The 20,705-nt window shown below is 36.5% G+C and overlaps 4 protein-coding genes across 4 annotated transcripts; 1 reads left to right on the top strand and 3 right to left on the bottom strand.

Annotated features, from left to right (window-relative positions):
- The first annotated feature begins 124 nt into the window (after window positions 1–124).
- On the top strand, window positions 125–5,577 carry LOC135744983 (E3 ubiquitin-protein ligase TRIM39-like). The gene is made up of 6 exons (XM_065263366.2): window positions 125–1,228; window positions 1,494–1,589; window positions 1,667–1,897; window positions 2,193–2,215; window positions 2,298–2,416; window positions 4,473–5,577. Exons 1-6 carry the CDS (start codon window positions 701–703, stop codon window positions 5,030–5,032), a joined length of 1,557 nt encoding a protein of 518 aa, XP_065119438.1. The 5' UTR covers window positions 125–700; the 3' UTR covers window positions 5,033–5,577.
- On the bottom strand, window positions 5,354–8,411 carry LOC135744986 (C-signal-like). The gene is made up of 6 exons (XM_065263369.2): window positions 8,175–8,411; window positions 8,047–8,101; window positions 7,769–7,956; window positions 7,519–7,683; window positions 7,295–7,405; window positions 5,354–5,659 (listed from the first exon to the last, which is right to left on the bottom strand). Exons 1-6 carry the CDS (start codon window positions 8,313–8,315, stop codon window positions 5,546–5,548), a joined length of 774 nt encoding a protein of 257 aa, XP_065119441.1. The 5' UTR covers window positions 8,316–8,411; the 3' UTR covers window positions 5,354–5,545.
- A 2,684-nt stretch (window positions 8,412–11,095) lies between these two features.
- LOC135744987 (C-signal-like) lies at window positions 11,096–13,832 on the bottom strand. Its single transcript, XM_065263370.2, has 6 exons — window positions 13,237–13,832; window positions 13,110–13,164; window positions 12,831–13,018; window positions 12,580–12,741; window positions 12,351–12,461; window positions 11,096–11,937 (listed from the first exon to the last, which is right to left on the bottom strand). Exons 1-6 carry the CDS (start codon window positions 13,375–13,377, stop codon window positions 11,824–11,826), a joined length of 771 nt encoding a protein of 256 aa, XP_065119442.1. The 5' UTR covers window positions 13,378–13,832; the 3' UTR covers window positions 11,096–11,823.
- A 196-nt stretch (window positions 13,833–14,028) lies between these two features.
- Window positions 14,029–19,470, bottom strand: LOC135788818 (C-signal). The gene is made up of 7 exons (XM_065298242.2): window positions 19,288–19,470; window positions 17,371–17,553; window positions 17,235–17,289; window positions 16,961–17,148; window positions 15,310–15,471; window positions 15,123–15,233; window positions 14,029–14,305 (listed from the first exon to the last, which is right to left on the bottom strand). Exons 2-7 carry the CDS (start codon window positions 17,518–17,520, stop codon window positions 14,192–14,194), a joined length of 780 nt encoding a protein of 259 aa, XP_065154314.2. The 5' UTR covers window positions 17,521–17,553; window positions 19,288–19,470; the 3' UTR covers window positions 14,029–14,191.
- Between the last annotated feature and the right edge of the window lie 1,235 nt (window positions 19,471–20,705).

Here is a 20,705-nt window from a genome sequence, read left to right as displayed (position 1 = left end):
GTGCTCTGGAATGTGTTTTGCGTCAGTTGTTCATTGAAACAATGGGTTGCGTTCTCCTTCGCTGAATAACCTTACCAAGGACATTTTTCGTTCTCTAAATGCATTCACTGTGGAATTGTAACCGTACTAACTTTCATTGATTATTGTAAATGTTCAAGTATTTTTAAACATGACAATTCATCATTAAAATAAAAACAAAAACCTATCGTCACTTCAATCATATGCCATTAAACATGATACAAAATACATCTTTTTAGCAAAAACTTAAGGGTGATCCAGTGTGTGTCCACTGTTGGACTTTTTGCTAGACAAAATAAGTGTCAAAAGGTCCTTGAAATGACTATAAACACCAATAGCTTAGAATGCTGCGTCTATTCCAATCCCATCACACTGCCCAAGTATCCAAAACAATAATGCTTACACCAAACATTTCACGGATCAAAGCTTGTTTTCCCCTCGAGCACCGGTTTATCCAGTAATGATGCAAGAACAAATATTACACTGCTGTAAAGCCTCTCGAAAGGGACGAGGTGTGGTCAAAGACCGACTTCTCCGAATGGATGGACACGGCTCTATAAAAGGTCAGCCTTTTTCCTGGAAAGTGTCGCTGCTTGGGGGAGTCTTGTGATTTAGCTTAACATACGGCAGTCAATGGGAAACATTGGGAATTAACGCTACACTGAAGCAACCTCATGCAGCCATGCCTTTGCGACCAAGAGCTGCTTCTCAACCTGGAAGAGCCAACCTCCTTCCAACCCCCAAAGTGACTTCGGCCGTGCGTCCGAGAGCTCTCTCTTCCCACTCCAAATCGGCTTTGGAAGATGAGCTTTCTTGTCCGGTCTGCTGCGAGATCTTCAGCGATCCTGTGGTACTGAAGTGCAGCCACAGTTTCTGTCGTCTCTGCCTTCAGCACTTCTGGAACAAGAAGGCAGCCAAGCGGGAATGTCCGGTCTGCAGGAGGAAATGTTCCCTGACAGAACCCACAGTGAGTCTGGCTTTGAAGAACGTGTGCGATGCCATCTTAAAGGAGCAGAAACTACCTGCTGGAGCCGGGTCTGATTTAGTCAACGGTGCATCCAAACCGGAGGCTCTTTGTGCTGCTCATGGCGAGGGACTTAAACTGTTCTGTCAGTATGATGAAGAGGTTCTGTGTTGCGTCTGTCAGACCTCTAAAAAACATCAGGGTCACAGCGTTTGTCCTTTAGAAGAGGCTGCGAACGATCTCAAGGTAATGACAAAACGTGTAATCTAAAAATTTTGGATTTGTTCCTTTCCCTGTCAGCAGACGACTCTGGGCCGGATCCTCACCAAAGTCAGCAGCTCTGGTGCGGATCCGGCCCAGAGTCTTCTGCTGTCTGGTTCATTTTTTTTTATTCATTTTATATTCTTCTCAGGTAATCTTGCTTAATTAAAAAGTTAGGTTGATTAGTTGCTGGTGTAATTCACTATACTGGTTACAGTTTAGTATCACTCCCGTGTGTCTGCTTCTCTAGGAGGAAGTGCGACAGATCGTCGTTCCTCTCAAGAAAAGTCTCAGACGCCTCTATGAAGCCAAACAGGAATGCGATGACATCACTGTACACATCAAGGTAATGACAAAGAAAGTAGAAACATGTGACACATCAACAGTACCAGCAGCTGATCTGTATGCTAATTTGTGTGACAGAATCAAAGGCAGCAGACCGAGAAACAGATTCGTGATGAGTTTGAGGAGCTCCGTCAGTTTCTTCTTCTGGAGGAGGCTGCACGAATCGCTCATCTGGCTGAAGAAGAAGAGGCCAAAAAACAGACGATGAAGAAAAAAGCGGATGCCATCACTCGTGATATACTTACCTTTTCTCACACGGTGGTGGCCATTGAAAATGAGATTGCTAATGACAACATCGTCTTTATGCAGGTAAGCTGTGTTTGGATGGTCAATTGATCTCTCCCTACTGGAAAGACCTTCAGGCTGGTTTTAGAAGGATTTGGGACACTTTTACCTGATCAGGTTGAAAGACCAGCTGACCCACCAGCTTGACCAGGCTAGAAGTCTTAGCTGGTTTAAAATGGAAGTAGCTGGTCTTCCAGCCTGACCAGCTAGAAATTGGCCAACAGGCCTAGACTGGTTTAAGATGGTCTTTTTAGTAGGGTTATTCACTTCTCAAAAAATGTATATTTTTAAAGTAACCTGTCTTATTTTTTTTCCACAGAACTACAGGAATATAAAGAAGAGGTAATTGTAGACTTGAAATATAAAGTATTTGTTTGATGCATTGATGTAGATGTAAAACTAAACTGGCTTGCTGCCTTTACAGAGCTCAGATAACATTTCACGAACCAGAAAACGTCCCCGACTGTCTGATCAACGTTGCAGAACACATCAGCTCTCTGAAGTTCAGAGTGTGGGAGAACATGCAGACTATGGTGGAACACAGTGAGTACTACATTCATATCCAGATGGAGATAAATATGACGACAAATAAAAATTGTCTTTCAATGAATAAGTCATGAATTTCCCACAGAATGGTGAATTGGAATTATAGGAAGAGGAATTTTCCAAAGTGTAATTTAAAGAATGTTGTCAAAATTGGATAATAAAAACTTAGTTTCCAGCTTGTAAAACTTCATGTTAGTTGCATAGGCAGAGGTTCACGTTTGTAATTGGGGGGCACCTACCAGCAAACAAGGGTACTGTAATATTTTGAGATTAGCGAGAAAGTGCGGCTTTATGGTTTTTAAATATGGTTTAAATGAAATTAAAACTATTTTAGCATTTAATTACTCTGTCTACCTATTAACGCTATTATTTACATTAAAGCATTTTGAGAAATAGTGATCTTACACCATAGATCATAATATGAAAAGTTTGTTTTCAAAAGGCAATAAATCCATTTTGACTAATTTAGGTAAAAATGTGTTTTCTATACCAAGAAAGTGACGAGATGAAAACCACTATTTTCTGTTACAAACTTTCACGTAGCATCTTTAGGTTATAAAAACATAAAAATTCAAATCCATAATTTGATTTTCAAAGATTTATTATAAAAACTGATCACTTTTTCCACAAAATGCAATAAATCCATAAAAAGTTTTTTTCCAAAATGCTATAAATCTATTGAATCAATGTATAAATGTGCATTCATCTTTGCCATTTTATATTTATTTAGTTGACTAGTGGTATACACTGATTAAAAAAATAAACATGAATGGCATTACTGAAAACATTTACTTTGCTGCGGTTATACTTGGGACGTTGTCGCTGAACTTTTTTTTTGACAGTGATCAGCTGTAAAACGTTTTGTCCAGCGATTTTCGTTGGCTTCGTGTAAAATAATATAAAGTTTTTCATAAGATCCCCTGGGGTCAATGTGTTACATGACAGAAGCTTGATGCTGTCGGGAAAAGAAGCAACCAGCATTTTTCCTTCTCCCGAGTGCCTCTCGCGTTTAGATGTTGATGGCTTAGGGTTTTTTTTTCGTCACATAAAACACCACAGGTTTATCAATGCCATCAAAGTGTTTGTTTGTGTTTGTTTGTTGATCAAGAAGTACAAGATGAGGAAAACTAGGATTCTGTGAGTAACGCTCCGCCATTGTTGTTTACAATGCATGGAATGGTGCGCTGTGATTTGTTGAGTGGATTTATTGCATTCTGCATAAAAGTAGGAGTGGCGTTTATTGCATTTTGGGAAAAAATGGAGAAAAGATGACAGAATAACATGACGGATATTGGATTTTGCGTAAAATTAAGAATTTACTTTTAAATACTGACCTGATACAATACAGATTTTGTCGAGAATTCGTTTTTTTTTTTTTAAATGGTGTTTATTGCGTTTTGGAACCAAACTCTTCATATGTAGTTGCCTATTTATCTTGACTAGAGATGAGTCATTATAACTCATAAAATATAGTTGAAATATGTCAACTTCATTTTTTAAGTTGCAGCAACTCATCTCTTGTCAAGATATACAATAGTAATTTGAAAAGACTTTTAAAAATAAGTAGATTAAACAAAAAATTTAAGGCAGCAAATATGTATTTACAGTGATACACACACACACACACACACACACACACACACTATCGTTGAAAGGTTTAGGATCACTTAAATAAAACAATAAAAAAAACCTTGAATCTAAAGGTGTATGCTGCATGTTTAACATGATGTAAATGTATATAGGCCTACTTGTATCTATAATTTCTATATGCATTTGAAACATTGATTAATATGTGAGCCTGCCTGTGAAAACCCAGCTAAAGTCTTTTTGTTTTGTGTGTATGATTAACTGTTTTCTACATAAAATTATCCTACATAATGTAAAGGTCATTCTGTGAAAATATTACCTTGATATCTTGAGGAAGATCATCAAACTTTGATGTTCGTATTATCCTTTTATTTTCACATATTATCTGCTGTTTCTACAAATAGCTTAAAACAGTTTTAAGAATTACACACAACTACATGAAATTTTTTCTTTCTCTCTCATTTAGCTCTCGTGACATTGGACCCAAACACGGCGTACCCCTGTCTGTCTCTCAGCAAGAACCTGACAAGTGTTTCTAACACAGGGACGATGAAACAGCTTCCAGATAACCCTGAGCGCTTCGATCACTTTGTATTTGTGCTGGGATCCAAGGGTTTCACCTCAGGATGTCTTTCCTGGGAGGTGGATGTGGGCCAGAACAATGACTGGGTCATAGGTGTGGCCAAAGCATCCATAGCCAGGAAGGGAAAAATCTCTGGCTGTCCAGAAGGAGGATTCTGGACCATTGCGCTCTCAGATGGGAAATACACGGCCATGACCACACCACACACACCACTCGAGGTGAAGGGTCAACTGGAACGGGTTCGAGTCAAGATCGACTACGGTGCTGGAGAGGTCAGCTTCTTCAACTCGGTGGACACGACACTGATCTACACATTTAAGGACCATTTTACCGAGAGGGTGTTTCCTTTTTTCTGTCCGGGTGCAAATGTAAATGGGAACAATCCAGGCCCGCTAAAGATCTGTCCTGTGAGAGTGGCAGTATGGAACAGCGCCACCTGGTGACAGATATCTATAGATGAGCAACGTTTATGTATTTTCACTTTAGTTATACAATACCAGGCAAAAGTTTGGACGCACATGCTTATTCTTTAATATTGCTGTTTTACAACTTTTAAAACTATGAAATTTCACAAATGTATATATTGTAACTATGCAGTGCCCAAAGAATTATTTTGGTCCTTTTTAATTTTATATTTAAGCTAACTTCATGAGATACTGGGATGCTTTTTAAACAGTACTGATGGAGCTTTCATGTATTCATTTAGCCCAACTCATCCATTTCAGAAAATCAATAAAGTGAAATAAGTCAAGCGAAACAACAAATTCTGTTTGCACTTACATTTATGCATTTGGCAGACACTGTAATCCAAGGTTTACATTTTATAAGTGTGATCAATGTTACAAAATGTCAAACCAGAATAATGAGAATTAAAAAATATTAAATGGGATCTTCTTTGTGAGATAAGGCAACTAAAGCAGCCCTTTATTGACCTTCCAGATGTGTCTTTGTCACCTTTACCAGGGCATTATTTTTCCAGTGTAGTCAATGAATAAACCATTCTGTTTGTCAGTGAGACCGCTAATGACACGCAGAATCCCCTCCACACTTTCTCTCGGTTCAAGAGGAGCCTGATGGATAAAAAAGAAAAAAAACATGCATGGAGTTAATAGATAGAATAAATAATAGACTAAATGGAGACCATCACCCTACTTTTGAGGTGCTTTAGGGGTTAATTAACATTAATATATAAGATCCCAGATAGCAAGCAATCATTAAATCAATGTGTATAGCATTGAATCAATATCATGTTGCACCTTCCATTAATGTTGAAAAATATAGAATTTTAACAAACCATCATTATGGTGATCAGTGTTTGTTTTAGCTGGGCACTTGACTTTCGCTAAATTATTTTTTTGGTTGTTTTTCAGTGCTTTTTTGTGTGTTTTAGTAAGGACACGTATGTGCTGACAAAGAAAAATATTGTTCAAAGTTAATGTGTTGTTGGTTGTTTTCTATAATAGTTATTTCTATGAAGTTGATCATTTTGTAACTGTTATTCTGCGTTTACACCTGCCGCGTTAGAGGTGGCAAAAAACAAGCTATTCGCGGGTAGTTGGACGCTTGAACATTTGAGTTCACTCGCACGTGAAATTCTAGTCATTTGAGAAATTCAAACGGAAATTCCCGTCATGGGAGGGGCTTCTGAGACTCCGCCACTCCGCTCGCTTCCTGTAATCACGTCACTACTACAGAAAGGTCCTGATTGGTTAACGTGGTGCGGAAATCCGCCGAAGTTCCGATTTTTCTCAATGCCGCGTGTACTGCGCCGCAGGATAATAATCCGCGTGTAATCGTGTCTTTGCATTGACTTAACATGTTAATCACCTGAGCTTGCCGCCTCTAACGCGGCTGGTGTAAACGCAGCATTATAAATGTTCTGCATTGCAAATGCACTGTGACAAAACAAAAAAAAAGGTTGACAAACTTAACATCATCATCACTAATCCTACAAACCACAACAATGGTGACAAACATCAAACTATCAGCCGTTAAAATGCAATGCATGTTGGGAGTCATAGATAAGTTTAGTACTGTTGATATCCATCATGCATTGCAGCATGAAGCTTACTTCTGTTGTCACCATTGTTGATTTCCATACACTGATTCATGATGTCAGAGATTGTTTCACTAACATAACTTTTTTGAGTTTATTTGATCATTCATAAGCTAATAACAGCTATAACACTGCAGTATCACATGATATTTACACATCATTAACACAACATACGATGATAAAAATCATTATAAAGATCCCATAAGGTCGTTGTTATCTTTGCAACAACCAAAGAAAACTTGATGCGAAAGAGTCAAGGGACCAACTAAAGCAAACACTAATCACCATAATGGCGGTTTGTTGAATTTTCAATATTTTTTCAACATTAATGGAGGGTGCAAACCTGATATTCATTTAATGCATTTAACATTGACAAATCAACTGTTTTTTTTACTCTGATGTACAAATATGCAGTCTTACGTACAAAAGTTTACTTTTTGAAAGGGTTTTACCCCAGTAACACTTTCTGTGAGAGTGTATTGAATTGCCGACTGTCCCGTTTATCAGAAGTACATGCATTTGAAAACAGGCGACAGATGAGTTCAAAGGAAAATGTTTAATGTTTAACCAATTTCATATGACAATAAATGCACACGAGGTTAAAGGCCAAACATGTTATTGTGAATTAGCTTTCTGGATCTAAATTTACCTTATCTCCCCCCATGTCAGTCTTCACCCATCCAGGATGAATTGAAACGCAGAGGATCTCATCTTCTTTCAACTCCATAGCCGAACACACTGTTAACATGTTAAGAGCTGCCTGAAAGAAAATCACATCTACATTCAAACACGAAGCCAAAACTTTGCTTTAAACAGATTTGAGTCTTAAGGTTTATTGCAAGCATTGAATGATGCTTTAGGGTTTTGGGGTACCTTGCTGATGCTGTAAGGAAAGAGGGGAAATGGTGACTCTATTGTTGGCACAATGCTCATGGAGGATGTATCTGAATCGGAGAAGTTGATTATAGCTGCTTTATCACATGACAACCCTGCTTTACCACTGGCTTTAGCTGCTGCACGCAGGTATGGCAAGTACTCCTGATGAAACATTGAGCAATTTTTCATATTGCATTTTTCACATTTTACAAATTTCAAACAATTTGGATCAACTGTTCATCCTTACCCTAATGACTAACATAGGTCCTATGACATTGGTGTTAAAGTTGTCCTGCATGTCCTCCACTGTGGCGGTCAGCATGCTTTTTTGTTTTAGTATGGCTGCATTATTCACCAGCAGATTTAAGCCGCTATTCCCCAGTAAAGACGACACTTTCTCGGCGGACTCTTTGATACTGCATGGATCAGCCACATCTAAACGTCATGCAAATGAAATAGTGTCAAAATATGTAGTTTTAAAACACAAAAACATTACATTCTAATGTAAATAAAAATCACATTTACCTAGACGCACAATAGTCAAAATATTCGGATGTTTATTGGCCAGTTCTCTCAGTGACTATAAAAAGATAACGGAAATGATTAAACAGGTTTTTTTTTTTTAAAAAACAGCTTATTTTATGAGCTCTCACCTCAGACTTTGGCCCATCTGTGTCCCGACATCCAGCAAATATTTTAGAGCAGTGGGCTTCAAGAAGTTGCTTAACCATTTCCAAACCTAATCCCCGGTTGGCTCCTGTGACCAAAGCATTGCATGACTTTAATGTGGCCATGTTTAGTCTATTACCCACACTGCTTATGGATACAGCGTTATATAGGAGACCGTACACTGATGTGTTGTGAAATTATATGGTGAAAGTTGTTCCAACTTCCTGCTTTATAAGCTCATACTCCCAAAGCGATTCCCAAACGGAAGGCTGCAGCCTTCGGGGTCACATATGCAGGCTGCATACGTCATCAAGTCTGGTTTATTAAAGTTAACAGCGCATTACATTCGCAAGTCATAGGCATATTACAACAATTTACGATTAACTAAAAAATAAATGTCAACTTAATAATTGTTAATATTCTGAAATAAGACAGACTTTATGACGTATGCAGCCTAGATATGCGACCTCGGGAGTTGCAGCCTTATAAAAAAGGGGTCGAGAAACGGCCACAGGCATAGGCGTCTGACTCTGAAGCAAAAAATGTGGGTGGGTCCAAAACATTTTCTGGAGTAGATCCAATTTTTTGTATTCTGGTGCCTTTAAATTAAGCAATTGCTTTAGCCTACACTTTAGCTTGTTGTGTTGCGGTCGTGCAGCAGGTGGAATTTAGCTTTTAATTAAAGTGTATTGAGTTTAAATGAGTCAAGTGGAATGGATTTTGTGGAGACAGCAGCGTGGACGTCAAGGCTGTAACTAAAACGCGGAATGGAGTTTAATTTATTATGGCAAACCTCTAGTGGAATGGATTTGACTGACGGCGCTCCGACAAGTGAACAGACATATGTGATAAATTAAAGATAAATTGAGTGTTTACAATGTCATTGGTCTTAAAAAGAGGGTGGGTCTTGTCCCATGCTCACAACGATAAAGTAAGTAAATACGTTATATGACTATAATGTTTGTGCACCACGTATTGTGAATATCACCTCAGCATAACTTTGGCTCTGTGGTTCTGTCCTTACCATTATACACAATTGTGTTGTGCTTTCTGTGTGCTGCTATTGTGTAAAGTAAAAAAAAAAAACATTTTTCTGTGTCAGAGCAAGTTTCTTGATTATTAACTATTAACTTCCCGAACCAGCAAAGCGTTTAACTGATAAGCACGGCAGTTGTGAAATAGGGTGAAACATACAAATGGTATGATTTTAATGCTTCAAAAAGTACAAGTAAAAGGTTTACGTCAATGCATGAGACAAACATAGTAATGCCTTCTTTTCCAGACTTAACCTTTTACAAACTTAAAGCATTATTGTAAAGCATATCATATCAAGTTATCCCAAATCACATTTGTTTTCTTCCAAATCATGGAGCCCTAAATAGGGATTTTTTTCAATTGTAATAAATACTTTGAGAATTACAATCTCCTACAGCAAAAGTGAGACGTTGGGTCCCATTCACTAATTGTATGAAAACATGTTGTGTATAAAACCTGGGTTTGACAGAAATGTATCTATTATGTATGCATGCATGAAAACTTTGATGAATAAATATGAATGGATTAACTTGATTAAATTGTTCTTGCCATGACTGTAGCCATGGATGCCAAACTGGTTCTCCTATAAGAAATATTTAGTCTGTGTCCACTGGAAATTATTTTCATCCACTCCATCTCTGGAAATAATCAGGATTTGATATACATTTATGTGATTTTGTTGAACACTTGACATGCTTTAAAAGTCCTCTAATACGGGGTTTACAAACTTGCTATAGGACCGCCAAATATGATAAGCTTTCTGCAAGGGACCCCTTACCTATATATATACATATGCATATACATTTAGATTTTTTTAATGTATAAAGAATACATTAGATAAACACAGTAAGATTTTTATAGACAACATATTGTTTGATCAAACTAAATAATTGACTATGCTTCGATGTATAAACCTAAAGTATAAAATTTTTAATTTAAATTTTTAAGCCCCAGTAAGTGAGATGAAGAGAACTGTTCAGAAAAAAAACAGACTCTAGTCTAGAACAAAACATTTCTGGAATCTAACAAGAAATGAGAAGTAAACACTGAGAAATAAATAGGCCTATAAACACTCAGAAATAAAAAGGTTCTGACAAATTTTCCGTAGAACCCTTTGAATCTTTTGGAGGCCCCTTGTACCCCAGTTTAAAAACCTTAAGTAAAAATGCTTTTGTTTATCAAGACCTATTCCACACATTCACAGGTATTTTTATAAACTGCGTTTTCCCCTCTTTCATTAAAAGATCCAATATGATGCGCTGTCAAATGCATGCCAAATCAACAGATGGATATATACCCAACCGTTAAGCCATGTTGGCCAATCAGAAGCCATTGCGGAGTCTCGCCCTGACATGAACAATGACATCACAAAAAAACCTCTGGTTTCACCGGCTACACGACAACGCTCCAACCAGTTTTTATAAAAGTTCGGTTTCAGCCACTTGAATCTGTGTTTGCATGTGGACGAATTCTCAAACCACATAGAAAAAGGTACGGTTTCAGTTCACGGCATAAATATGAAGTGCTCTAATTTTAAGCCAACGGTCGACACTACCTGGTCTGGCCAGTAGGTGGGACTGTTCTCTTTCGTCGGTATGAATCATTTCACTGGGCAAGCTGGCTAACTTGGTTTTTAAACCTAGTTAAAATGAAACCATACATGTTTTTTGGAATATTGCAAATAAGTATTGTAATTATGCAGTGCCCGAAGAGTTATTTTGTTCCATTTAATCCAGAAAACTAATAAAGTTAAATAAGTCAAGTGAAAAAATTTTGTTTACACTTTTGTTCATGCGCATCCAAATCAACATAGGCTACAGATTTCATTCTTTTGTTGCACAATAAGTGAATTAAACACATTTGTCAATGATAACACAATAAAGTAAAAAAAAACACCTTAGTTGTGATGCAAGAGGAAAATGAGCATTGGCATTACATATATCACCTACATATATCAACTAAAAACCTTTACAAAGTATTTTAACTTTCAAACTAGCTCTAACTTTTAATCTAAAACCAACTGTGTTCGTAATATTTTTTATATTGACAGGCAACTTATTCCACTCTAGAGCCCCTGAGTATTTAAAAGACATAAGTTTGAAAATTATACAATGTACCATGTGAATAAGTCATCGGCATAAAAAAAGTAAAAACACATTGCAATCGAAAACCACTCTCATATCATTTATGTACAAAAGAAATAAAAGGGGGCCTAAAACATAGCCCTGAGGTACTCCACTGATAATAATATTTTCCTCATAGAATACCAAAATAAGGCATTGCAATTCCTGACTAATAATTGCCATTAAAGTGAAATTACTGAACCTAAACATAAGAACCTGATAAAAAAATGATAATTTACAAAAAAAAACCATGTCAGATGCAGTGGGGTAAAGGGTTTTTAATCCGAACCCCTTATTAACTATTTATTTCTCATTTTTCTGATGTGCACTCAATTTATACATTGATTTTAAAGGTGTGATAAATGGTACAAAACATCAAATCAGAGTATAAAGAACTAAATAGTAAATGTGATACTGTCTGTGAAACTGAAGCGGCCCTTTATTGACCTTCCAGATGTGTCTTTGTCATTTGGCTTTACCAGGGCATTATTTTTCCAGTGTAGTCCATGAATCCACCATTCTGTTTGTCAGTGAGACCCCTCATGACACGCAGAATCCCCTCCACACTTTCTCTAGATGTAAGAGGTGCCTGTTGGATAAAAGAAGAAAAAATATTAATAGATCGAATAAATAATAATCTATCTTGGTCAAACGGAGACCATCACCTTGCTTTTGTGAGGTGTTTAAGGGTTAATTACTATTAATATATTAATATATCAATATTATAAAATACCAATACATATATGTACATTTATGTATAAATATGTATACATTAGGTACCAATATGTACCTCTGAGGTACTAATATGGAGTCTTTAGGTACAAAGGTGTAGGTTTTGAAAGGGTTCTGCTTTTTCAGTAAAACAGAGAGAAGCAGCAGCAGTGCTATCGGTCTACTAAGTTTTAATAAGTTCAAAAGAACATATTTAACAAATTTCATACAAGAAACACACATGAAGGTCAAACAAGTTATTGTAATTTTGCTTTCTGTATCTAAATTTACCTTATCTCCCCCCATGTCAGTCTTCACCCATCCAGGATGAATGGAAACGCAGAGGATCTCATCTTCTTTCAACTCCATAGCCGAACACACTGTTAACATGTTGAGACCTGCCTGAAAGAAAATCACATCACAAAGCCAAAACATTGCTATAAACACAATTGGGTCTTTAAATTAGGGTTTATTCATATTTTGATAGCACTGAATGATGCTTTTAGGGTTTTTGGGGTACCTTGCTGATGCTGTAAGGGAAGAGGGGAAATGGTGCCTGCATGGTTGGCACGATGCTCATAGAGGCTGAATCTGTTGAGATGTTAATTATAGCTGCTTTATCACATGACAACCCTGTTTTACCGCTGGCTTTAGCTGCTGCACGCAGGTATGGCAAGTACTCCTGATGAAACATTGAGCAATTTTTCATATAGCATTTTTCACATTTTACAAATTTCGAACAATTTTGATCAATGAACTGTTCATCCTCACCCTAATGACTAACATGGGTCCTATGACATTGGTGTTGAAGGTGTCCTGCATGTCCTGCACGGTGGCGGTCAGCATGCTTTTTCGTGGCAGCACGGCTGCATTATTCACCAGCAGATTTAAGCCACCATTCCCCAGTAAAGACGACACTTTCTCGGCGGATTCTTTGATACTGCGTGGATCAGCGATATCTAACAATGACAAATTATATAGCAAAGTCTTACAAGTATCAAAACATTACTTACATTTTAATTTTAAATAGAAGTCAAATTTCACATTTACCAATGCGCACAAGATTGACAATACTCGGATGTTTATTGGCCAGTTCTCTCAGTGACTATAAAAAGATAACGTAAATAATTAAACAGGTTTTTTTTAGAAATCTGTGTTTTATCTTATAAGCTCTCACCTCAGAATTTGGCCCGTCTGGGTCCCGACATCCAGCAAATATTTTAGAGCAATGGGCTTCAAGAAGTTGCTTAACCATTTCCAAACCCAATCCCCGGTTGGCTCCTGTGACCAGAGCACTGCATGACTTTAATGTGGCCATGTTTAGTCTATTACCCACACTGCTTCTGAATACAGCGTTATATTGTAGTGATGTGCTGCACTATGTTATGGTGACAGAGGTTAACTACCTGCTTCATGATGACTAAGCATAAAGATATCAGCTCAGACACTTACAATGATAAAGTAAGGTAGCCTACACGCAAAAATAAGGGCTGGGTTATTTTTAACCCACGTTGGGTAAATACTGAACAGATCACGCTGGGTTAAAATTGATCAAACTGCTGGGTTTTTATAACACATGATTCAGCAACAATTCAGCATTGGGTCATTTTAGCTCAGCATGTGTTCTGTTTAATATTTAGTATAACTTGCGTAATAGTTTCAATTGCCTGTTAATGCAAAGCATTGTGGGTACACCTCTGTTTTTATCATTCCATGTCATTGTACTATTGTGCAAAGTGTTAAACTCATGTGTCAAAAGCAAGTCTTTTGGTTATTAACTATTAACTTCCTTAACCAACAAAGTGTTTAACTGATAAGCACAGCAGTTGTGAAATACTGCATGGGGTGAAACAATGCATTTCATCCTATAGTGCACATAATGCATCAAAAATTAAATAATACACGTTGTGCCAATGCAAAACATTTAGGTGCCTCTAGAAAACTGATACCATACTGCTTTATGGTTGTTGAGAGTGTTTTATTGAATTTTATACTTTTATACAAATATATCAGATGTATGTCATAAATATAGTCTTATATATTGATGATGATTTTTTTATATTATGCTGTAGTCTTGAGCGTGATTAAGAATTTTGGTGATCTTCAAATCGGAGATGTTTTGCATGTCGCCTTTACCAGGGCATAGGTTGTCCAGTGTAGTCCATGAATCCCCCGTGTTCATTCTCTGTAAGATTGCTCATAACCTTCATTATCCCCGCCACACTGTCTTTAGTTTCAACAATTGCCTGATGGGAAAACAAAAATAACTTTGCTAAAGATTTTTATTAGAATGATTTCTGAGCTTGCCATGTTTATTTTCTGCACTTGTGCACAAAAAAATGTATTGCACAAACATAAAATAGACTGTTTATGACTAGAGATGCACCAATATATCGACGAAAAATTGGGATCTGTCGATAAAAACAAATCGGTTATCGATTGATAGGTTAAAAACTGCTGATAGTCATGGCCGATATATCCTGTCAATCAAAAGAGAACAGAAAAATGCTATGAATTTGAGCGCTTGTGTATAGAAAATGTAAAGAAACATTACTAGTTTAATGTTCAATATTAATGGTCATTATATGACTGAATAACATTCATTTAATTTAATCTTCAGAATTTAGTTAATTGAAGTTAATATAAGCAACAAACTATTGGTATCAGTTTGAATAATCGTCTATCAGTGGACATTTTAATATCGGTGCATCTTTATGACAATTAAAATGTCTACATTTGTGAAATTAAAGTTATTCTTTTAATGTGTCCTGAAGCTTTATACTTTCCGATATATTTATACTAAATATTTTCCAAATATTCATTACTAAATTTTTTGTTATTCTTTCCATGTTTTAAAATTACAATCAGCATAATGTAGCATTTAACAACTGCTGCCATTAATTACTACAATTTGAGCAATATGCAATTTTACTGATAATGACTGTAAAGAAGAATGGCCAAAAACATGCCTTATTTTGTATGCACAATACAGAATAAACTTATTTTCATCTTGAAAGATACATCATTGATGGGTACCTTCCGATTCCCCCTTTATAAACTCACCTTTTCCCCTCCCATGTCAGTTTTTACCCATCCTGGGTGAATGGCTATGCAGAGGATTTCATCTGCTTTAAATTCGTGGGCAGCTAACGCAGTCATCATGTTAACACCAGCCTGAGAGAAAAACATAAGGTGCAATAGCTTTTAAATGGGAAATCCAGTTTAATCCCGAAGCAGGAGTTCCATGTACCTTGCTCACACAGTAAGGAAACAGCGGGAATTGGTCGTAAATGCCAGGCATGCTGCTCACGGATCCTCCTATAGAAGAGATGTTAATGACAGCCGCTTTATCACAGGACATTCCTGATATGTCGCTCGCTTTGGCCGCAGTTTGTAGATACGGCAGAAACTCCTACGTAAAAGAATATGAAACAACAATATTATATACATTTGTGACAGTTTCACTTACATAAACACCAACAACATAGTGTTCAAGCCTCAGAGATTTAAAAGTGACCCTGTCTGTGAAATTCAGATTAAAGTCGCAAAATCTAATGATGAGATTTGGAGCATCACAGTTTGATTTGAATCATTGACATGATCTTACTAAGTCATTCTTAAAGATATCAAGGTTATATTTCTACAGAATGATCTTTACAGTGTGTAGGATTATTTTATGTAAAAACAGTAAATGTCATTTGATGTCATCCACATTAGATGTTCCGTTGGTTTATTTTATCCCAATGTTTATCTAGTGTTAAAAAACTGAAACAGGAAGTGCTTCTGGACCAGTGTTGTTTACATCTTTTGAAATGGTCTATAAATCAGCTATGACAAGTGATGTCATTTCTTGATCAGGATGGCACAGTGGATCAGACACTCGCCTTTGGTGTGGGAGACCTGGGTTCGAATCCACTGTGACACATCATTGTGTCCCTGAGCAAAACACTTAACCCCTAATTGCTCCAGAGGCGTGTGACCTGACATATATAGCAATTGTAAGTCGCTTTGGATAAAAGCGTCAGCTAAATGAAACCGGTGAATCTGCTTTTTGAATCGGTTCAATGAGCCGAACTGTCTGAAAAGAGCCGGTTTGCGTAAATGAATCAGACTAGTAACCTGATAAGTGTGAGGAGACGGGGTGGTGGAGGGATTCTGAAGACTGTAGAGAATCCTTAAGTGAGCTTGACTGTGATTATATATGGGCTTGCCTTTGTGCTGATTGGATAGATATGTTGATTACTGATTGTAGACAGCTGGTGATACTTGAGTAGCTTATTTTTAGGTGTTCCTCCCAAACTATGTTAATAAAACATCATATAAAACCTGGGTTAGATAGCAACATGAGGTAAACCTAAATGTTATAAGAAAAAGATAATGCTGTACTTAAAGGTGACATAGAATGATTGAACGGGGTATTTATCCTTGTTCTGTGATGTGACATGTAGACAAAAAATGTTTTGTTTGGGTCTGTAATGCCTTAGAAGTTTCCTAAAACCTCTCTCAGATAGCTCTATTAGGGTGGGGGATTTTAAACAAGTGGTTTTGCACCTATTTGGCTCCCCCTACTGGCTTAACTTGCAATCTCATTACTGACTGGCTGACTTTGTTTAGCATGTGTAGCACTTTTTGTGTGTTCGTGAATGTGGGTAGACTACCATTATTCAACAAAGACAAGGTAAAAATGGTTTTTCATTCTCTGTCCCCTTTAATAAATCCCCAGCCAGAGATATTTGGGTGTCATCTCTCTCGCCTACTACAAAAATTCAGCTAAGACCAGCACAAGCTATGGAATATATTAAGTATAATATTAAGTACTGTTTATATATATATATAAACAGTACTTAATATTTGTATCATATTATGCAGTGAAATTAATATCAGTGTTTTCTCAACATTACCCTGATGACTGATAAAGTTCCCATCACATTGGTGTTAAACATGTCACGCATCCTTTCAGCTTTGACGGTCATCAGAGTACCACGCGAACACAAAGCTGCATTATTCACCAGCAGATTCAAGCCCCTCGTCCCCAGTGAAGAAGACACTTTATTGGCAGCTTCTTTGATACTGCTGAGATCAGTAACATCTAACAGTAGCAGATAAAGAAGAGGTGAAGTTTTCATGCCATTTCTACTTTCGATATTTCAGAGTTGAACCCATATGCACATATACCAAGGTGTGTAATAGTCAGCACATTTGGATGTTGTTTCGCCAGTTCCCTCAATGCCTTTAAATAGAGGATATGCATAATTTAACTCAATGCATAGGTGTTATTGCTGTTGTCTGTTTTAAGTTTCTAATAACTCACCTCAGACTTTGGCCCGTGTGGGTCACGGCAGCCGGCGAAAATCTGGCGCTTTGGACAGGGGACCTCCAAGATTTGCTTGACCATTTCTAAACCCAAGCCCCTGTTGGCTCCTGTGATCAGGACACTGGCCGCCTTTACTGCTGCCATCATCTATCACTATCAGTCCAATGTGATAACCACCTACTATACAATCCACAAATCCATCAGAGTTGACTCCACGTGCATACAGTAGGCCTATTGAATTTGTGCGTCATATTTCCAGGAAAATTTTATGAACACCAAACACCATTAAAGTATAAGGGATTTATGTTTGTCTTATATATCTGTGGCTGCTGGGAAATAACATAGGGGACCAATGTAACTGGGGGTTGTTTAATTCCTTGCACTTTTTTTACTTTTTCTTACTTTTCCCTTTTTAGATAAGTTACGTAACGTGGACAGTAAAAGTAAAGTAGGGATACCGAAGAACAGCGTCATTGTTTCTCATCATCAAAAGCGACACAAAAACGTATATATAATATTATGCATAGGTGTCATTTACACTGGGGATGCTGGGGACATGTCCCCACCACTTTTTGAAATGGCTGATTTTGTCCCCACCACTTTTTGAAAGCATATGGTTAAAATGTTCTGAAAAATTCAACAATACCTGTGCGACTTACACTGCAAAAATGACTTTCTAACTTAGTATTTTTGTCTTGTTTTCAGTAGAAAATAGAAATATCAAAAAATTCTTAAATTAAGATGCTTTTTCTTGATGAGCAAAATGACCTAAGAAAATAAGTCTAGTTTTTAGACAAAAATATACAATTTAAGTGAATTTGTGCTTAAAACAAGCAAAAATATAGAAAATTTTGCTTAAATTAAGTGTTTAAGAAAAAATAAATCTTATTTTTTGAATTTTTTCTCACCCCATTGGCCGATATTTTTGCTTGTTTTAAGCACAAATTCACTTAAATTGTATATTTTTTGTCTAAAAACTAGACTTATTTTCTTACGTCATTTTACTCATCAAGAAAATACATCTTGATTTAAGAATTTTTTGATATTTCCACCAAAAACAAGACAAAAATACTAAGTAAGAAAGTCAGATTTTCAAGAAAAAAATTCTTAGTAAAATATCTAAAAAATTCTTAAATTAAGAGGCTTTTTCTTGATGTGCAAAAATCTAGTTTTTAGACCAAAAATATCAAATTTAAGTGAGTTTGTGCATAAAACAAGCAAAAAAATCTGCCAATGGGGTTAGCAATTTTTTCTTGAATTTTTCTTGAATTTAGTGTTTAAGAAAAATTTTCAAGATTTTTTTTGCTTACCCCATTGGCAGATTTTTTTTTTGCTTGTTTTATGCACAAAATCACTTACATTTGGCATTTTTGGTCTAAAACTAGACTTATTTTATTAGGTAATTTTGCTCATCAAGAAAACGCATCTTAATTTAAGAATTTTAGACATTTTTACTGAAAACAAGGCAAAAATACAAAGAACATTTTTTCTTGAAAATAATTTTTGCAGTGTTTTGTGGTCCAGGGTCACATATGTTGCGTTGTGTGCTTATAGTGTGTTTTCTTTTACATAATGAATTTAATTGTAATCATTGCCTGAACGCGCTGCTGTTTTCTACAGTATGATGCTTTGGTACTGTTTGGCTGAGCTGGTTTTGCAGGGACTGTTACATGTGCAGTCGACATTGTTAGGGTTTTATGCTGAGTATTTTTTGTCCCCACCACTTTTCAACACAAACTGACGCCCCTGATATTATGTAAATATATCAACTGTGTCTCTTTGGTGTTCATAAAAGATAAACAAATAGAAAAGCTACAGTACCAATAATACGATAGTCAATAATAATGCGATAATAATCACACTTCTGTACACAAGATCCCACTAACTTACTTTGTGAGTATGAGTATTACTTACTTTTTAAAATGTACCAACCAAGCACCGATATCGTGCTTACGACACGAGAACAGGTCTCAGCTCCTCAAGAAAATATCTTTATAAAATATATCTAAACAAAATGTCAAAAAGTCTCTCACAAACATTACCGCAGTTCTTCGTGAAACCCCCTTCTCACGGTCACTTTGCGAGTCTGCGCTGTTCACGTGTGCGATGACGTCACTCGTCGACTCTTAAAGGACCCTTTACTTTATCCAATATACATTCAAATTATGATGGATAAGCATGTCCGATGTCCATCACATATATTGATATTTTAAAATTGTATTATTTTTCTTCTTTTTACTGACATTTGGATACTAAAACAGAAAAAAAGGCAACGAGTAAAAATAACTAGCTAGGTTAGCTGAATTTCGGTTTTTCATGTGACGTTCACCAAAAAGCCAATTTTATGCATATATATCTTAAAGGCGGGGTGCATGATATTTGAAAAACACTTTGGAAAAGGGAGCCGGCCGATCAGCAGTAAGGGGTGTGTCTACTTGGTTGGGTTATGGGGCAGGTCTATCAAAAGAAGGTCCAGATTCTATTGGGGTAGGGGCGTGTTTGTTTAGGTTATTTCGAATGTCAATATTGGTTTCAAACGGTTTCAATTAAGATCGAATGCAATAAAATTATTATATTTCGTTAAGAAATAATAAACTGTGATGCTTAATAAGATAACTATTTTGAGAGGTTTTTATGTGTATTTCCGTGTGTTTAAGCCAAACAGATTTATTTATAAATCGGTTGGTGTGATGCGCGTCGCGTTTTCCAGTCCAACACAGTGAATCTAATCATCATACATTAGATCACTTCAACAATAAAACACAGCGTTGAAGTTTTTTGTAAAAAGGAAAAGAGTGCAAAGGCCCAAAGAGAAAAATAAATAAATATATAATATATCTATATAGGCATATTTATTCAGTGTTTTTAGCAATATGCTGTTCTGCCACACGTCTAAACATCCGATTAAAGGGAAGTGAATTATGAAGATGAAAGTAGTGCACTAAATTTGGGGTGGCCAGTCAGATGCCACCCCGGACACCCCTCCTGTCCTCTTCTGTTCAAGGTGGCAATTTCCATATTTTATGGCAACAAGGGAAGTAAGTAATACTTTTTTCAGATTATATGGTCTAGAAGCAAAATCTTGGTCTCTTTTTAAAGAAGACATTTTATAGTTTTACATTGAAGTTTTTGAAGTTGTGAATATTAAATTAAAACATAGTTATACCAGTTTAAATGTATTTTAAATAATAAAAATAATGCAATAAAGTATCTATTTTATATTTAAAAATCATAAAAATTAAAATGTGTTACTCCCAAAACACCACAACAATAAAGACACAAGTCTCAACAAGTTCACAAAAAATGAAGTTTCTGTCACACTTGTAGTGGTT

The sequence above is a fragment of the Paramisgurnus dabryanus genome, chromosome 3, assembly GCF_030506205.2.
Source record: "Paramisgurnus dabryanus chromosome 3, PD_genome_1.1, whole genome shotgun sequence".
Taxonomy (NCBI): domain Eukaryota; kingdom Metazoa; phylum Chordata; class Actinopteri; order Cypriniformes; family Cobitidae; genus Paramisgurnus; species Paramisgurnus dabryanus.
Note: the sequence above shows the minus strand (reverse complement) of the source record. Positions and strands in the feature narration are given on the sequence as shown.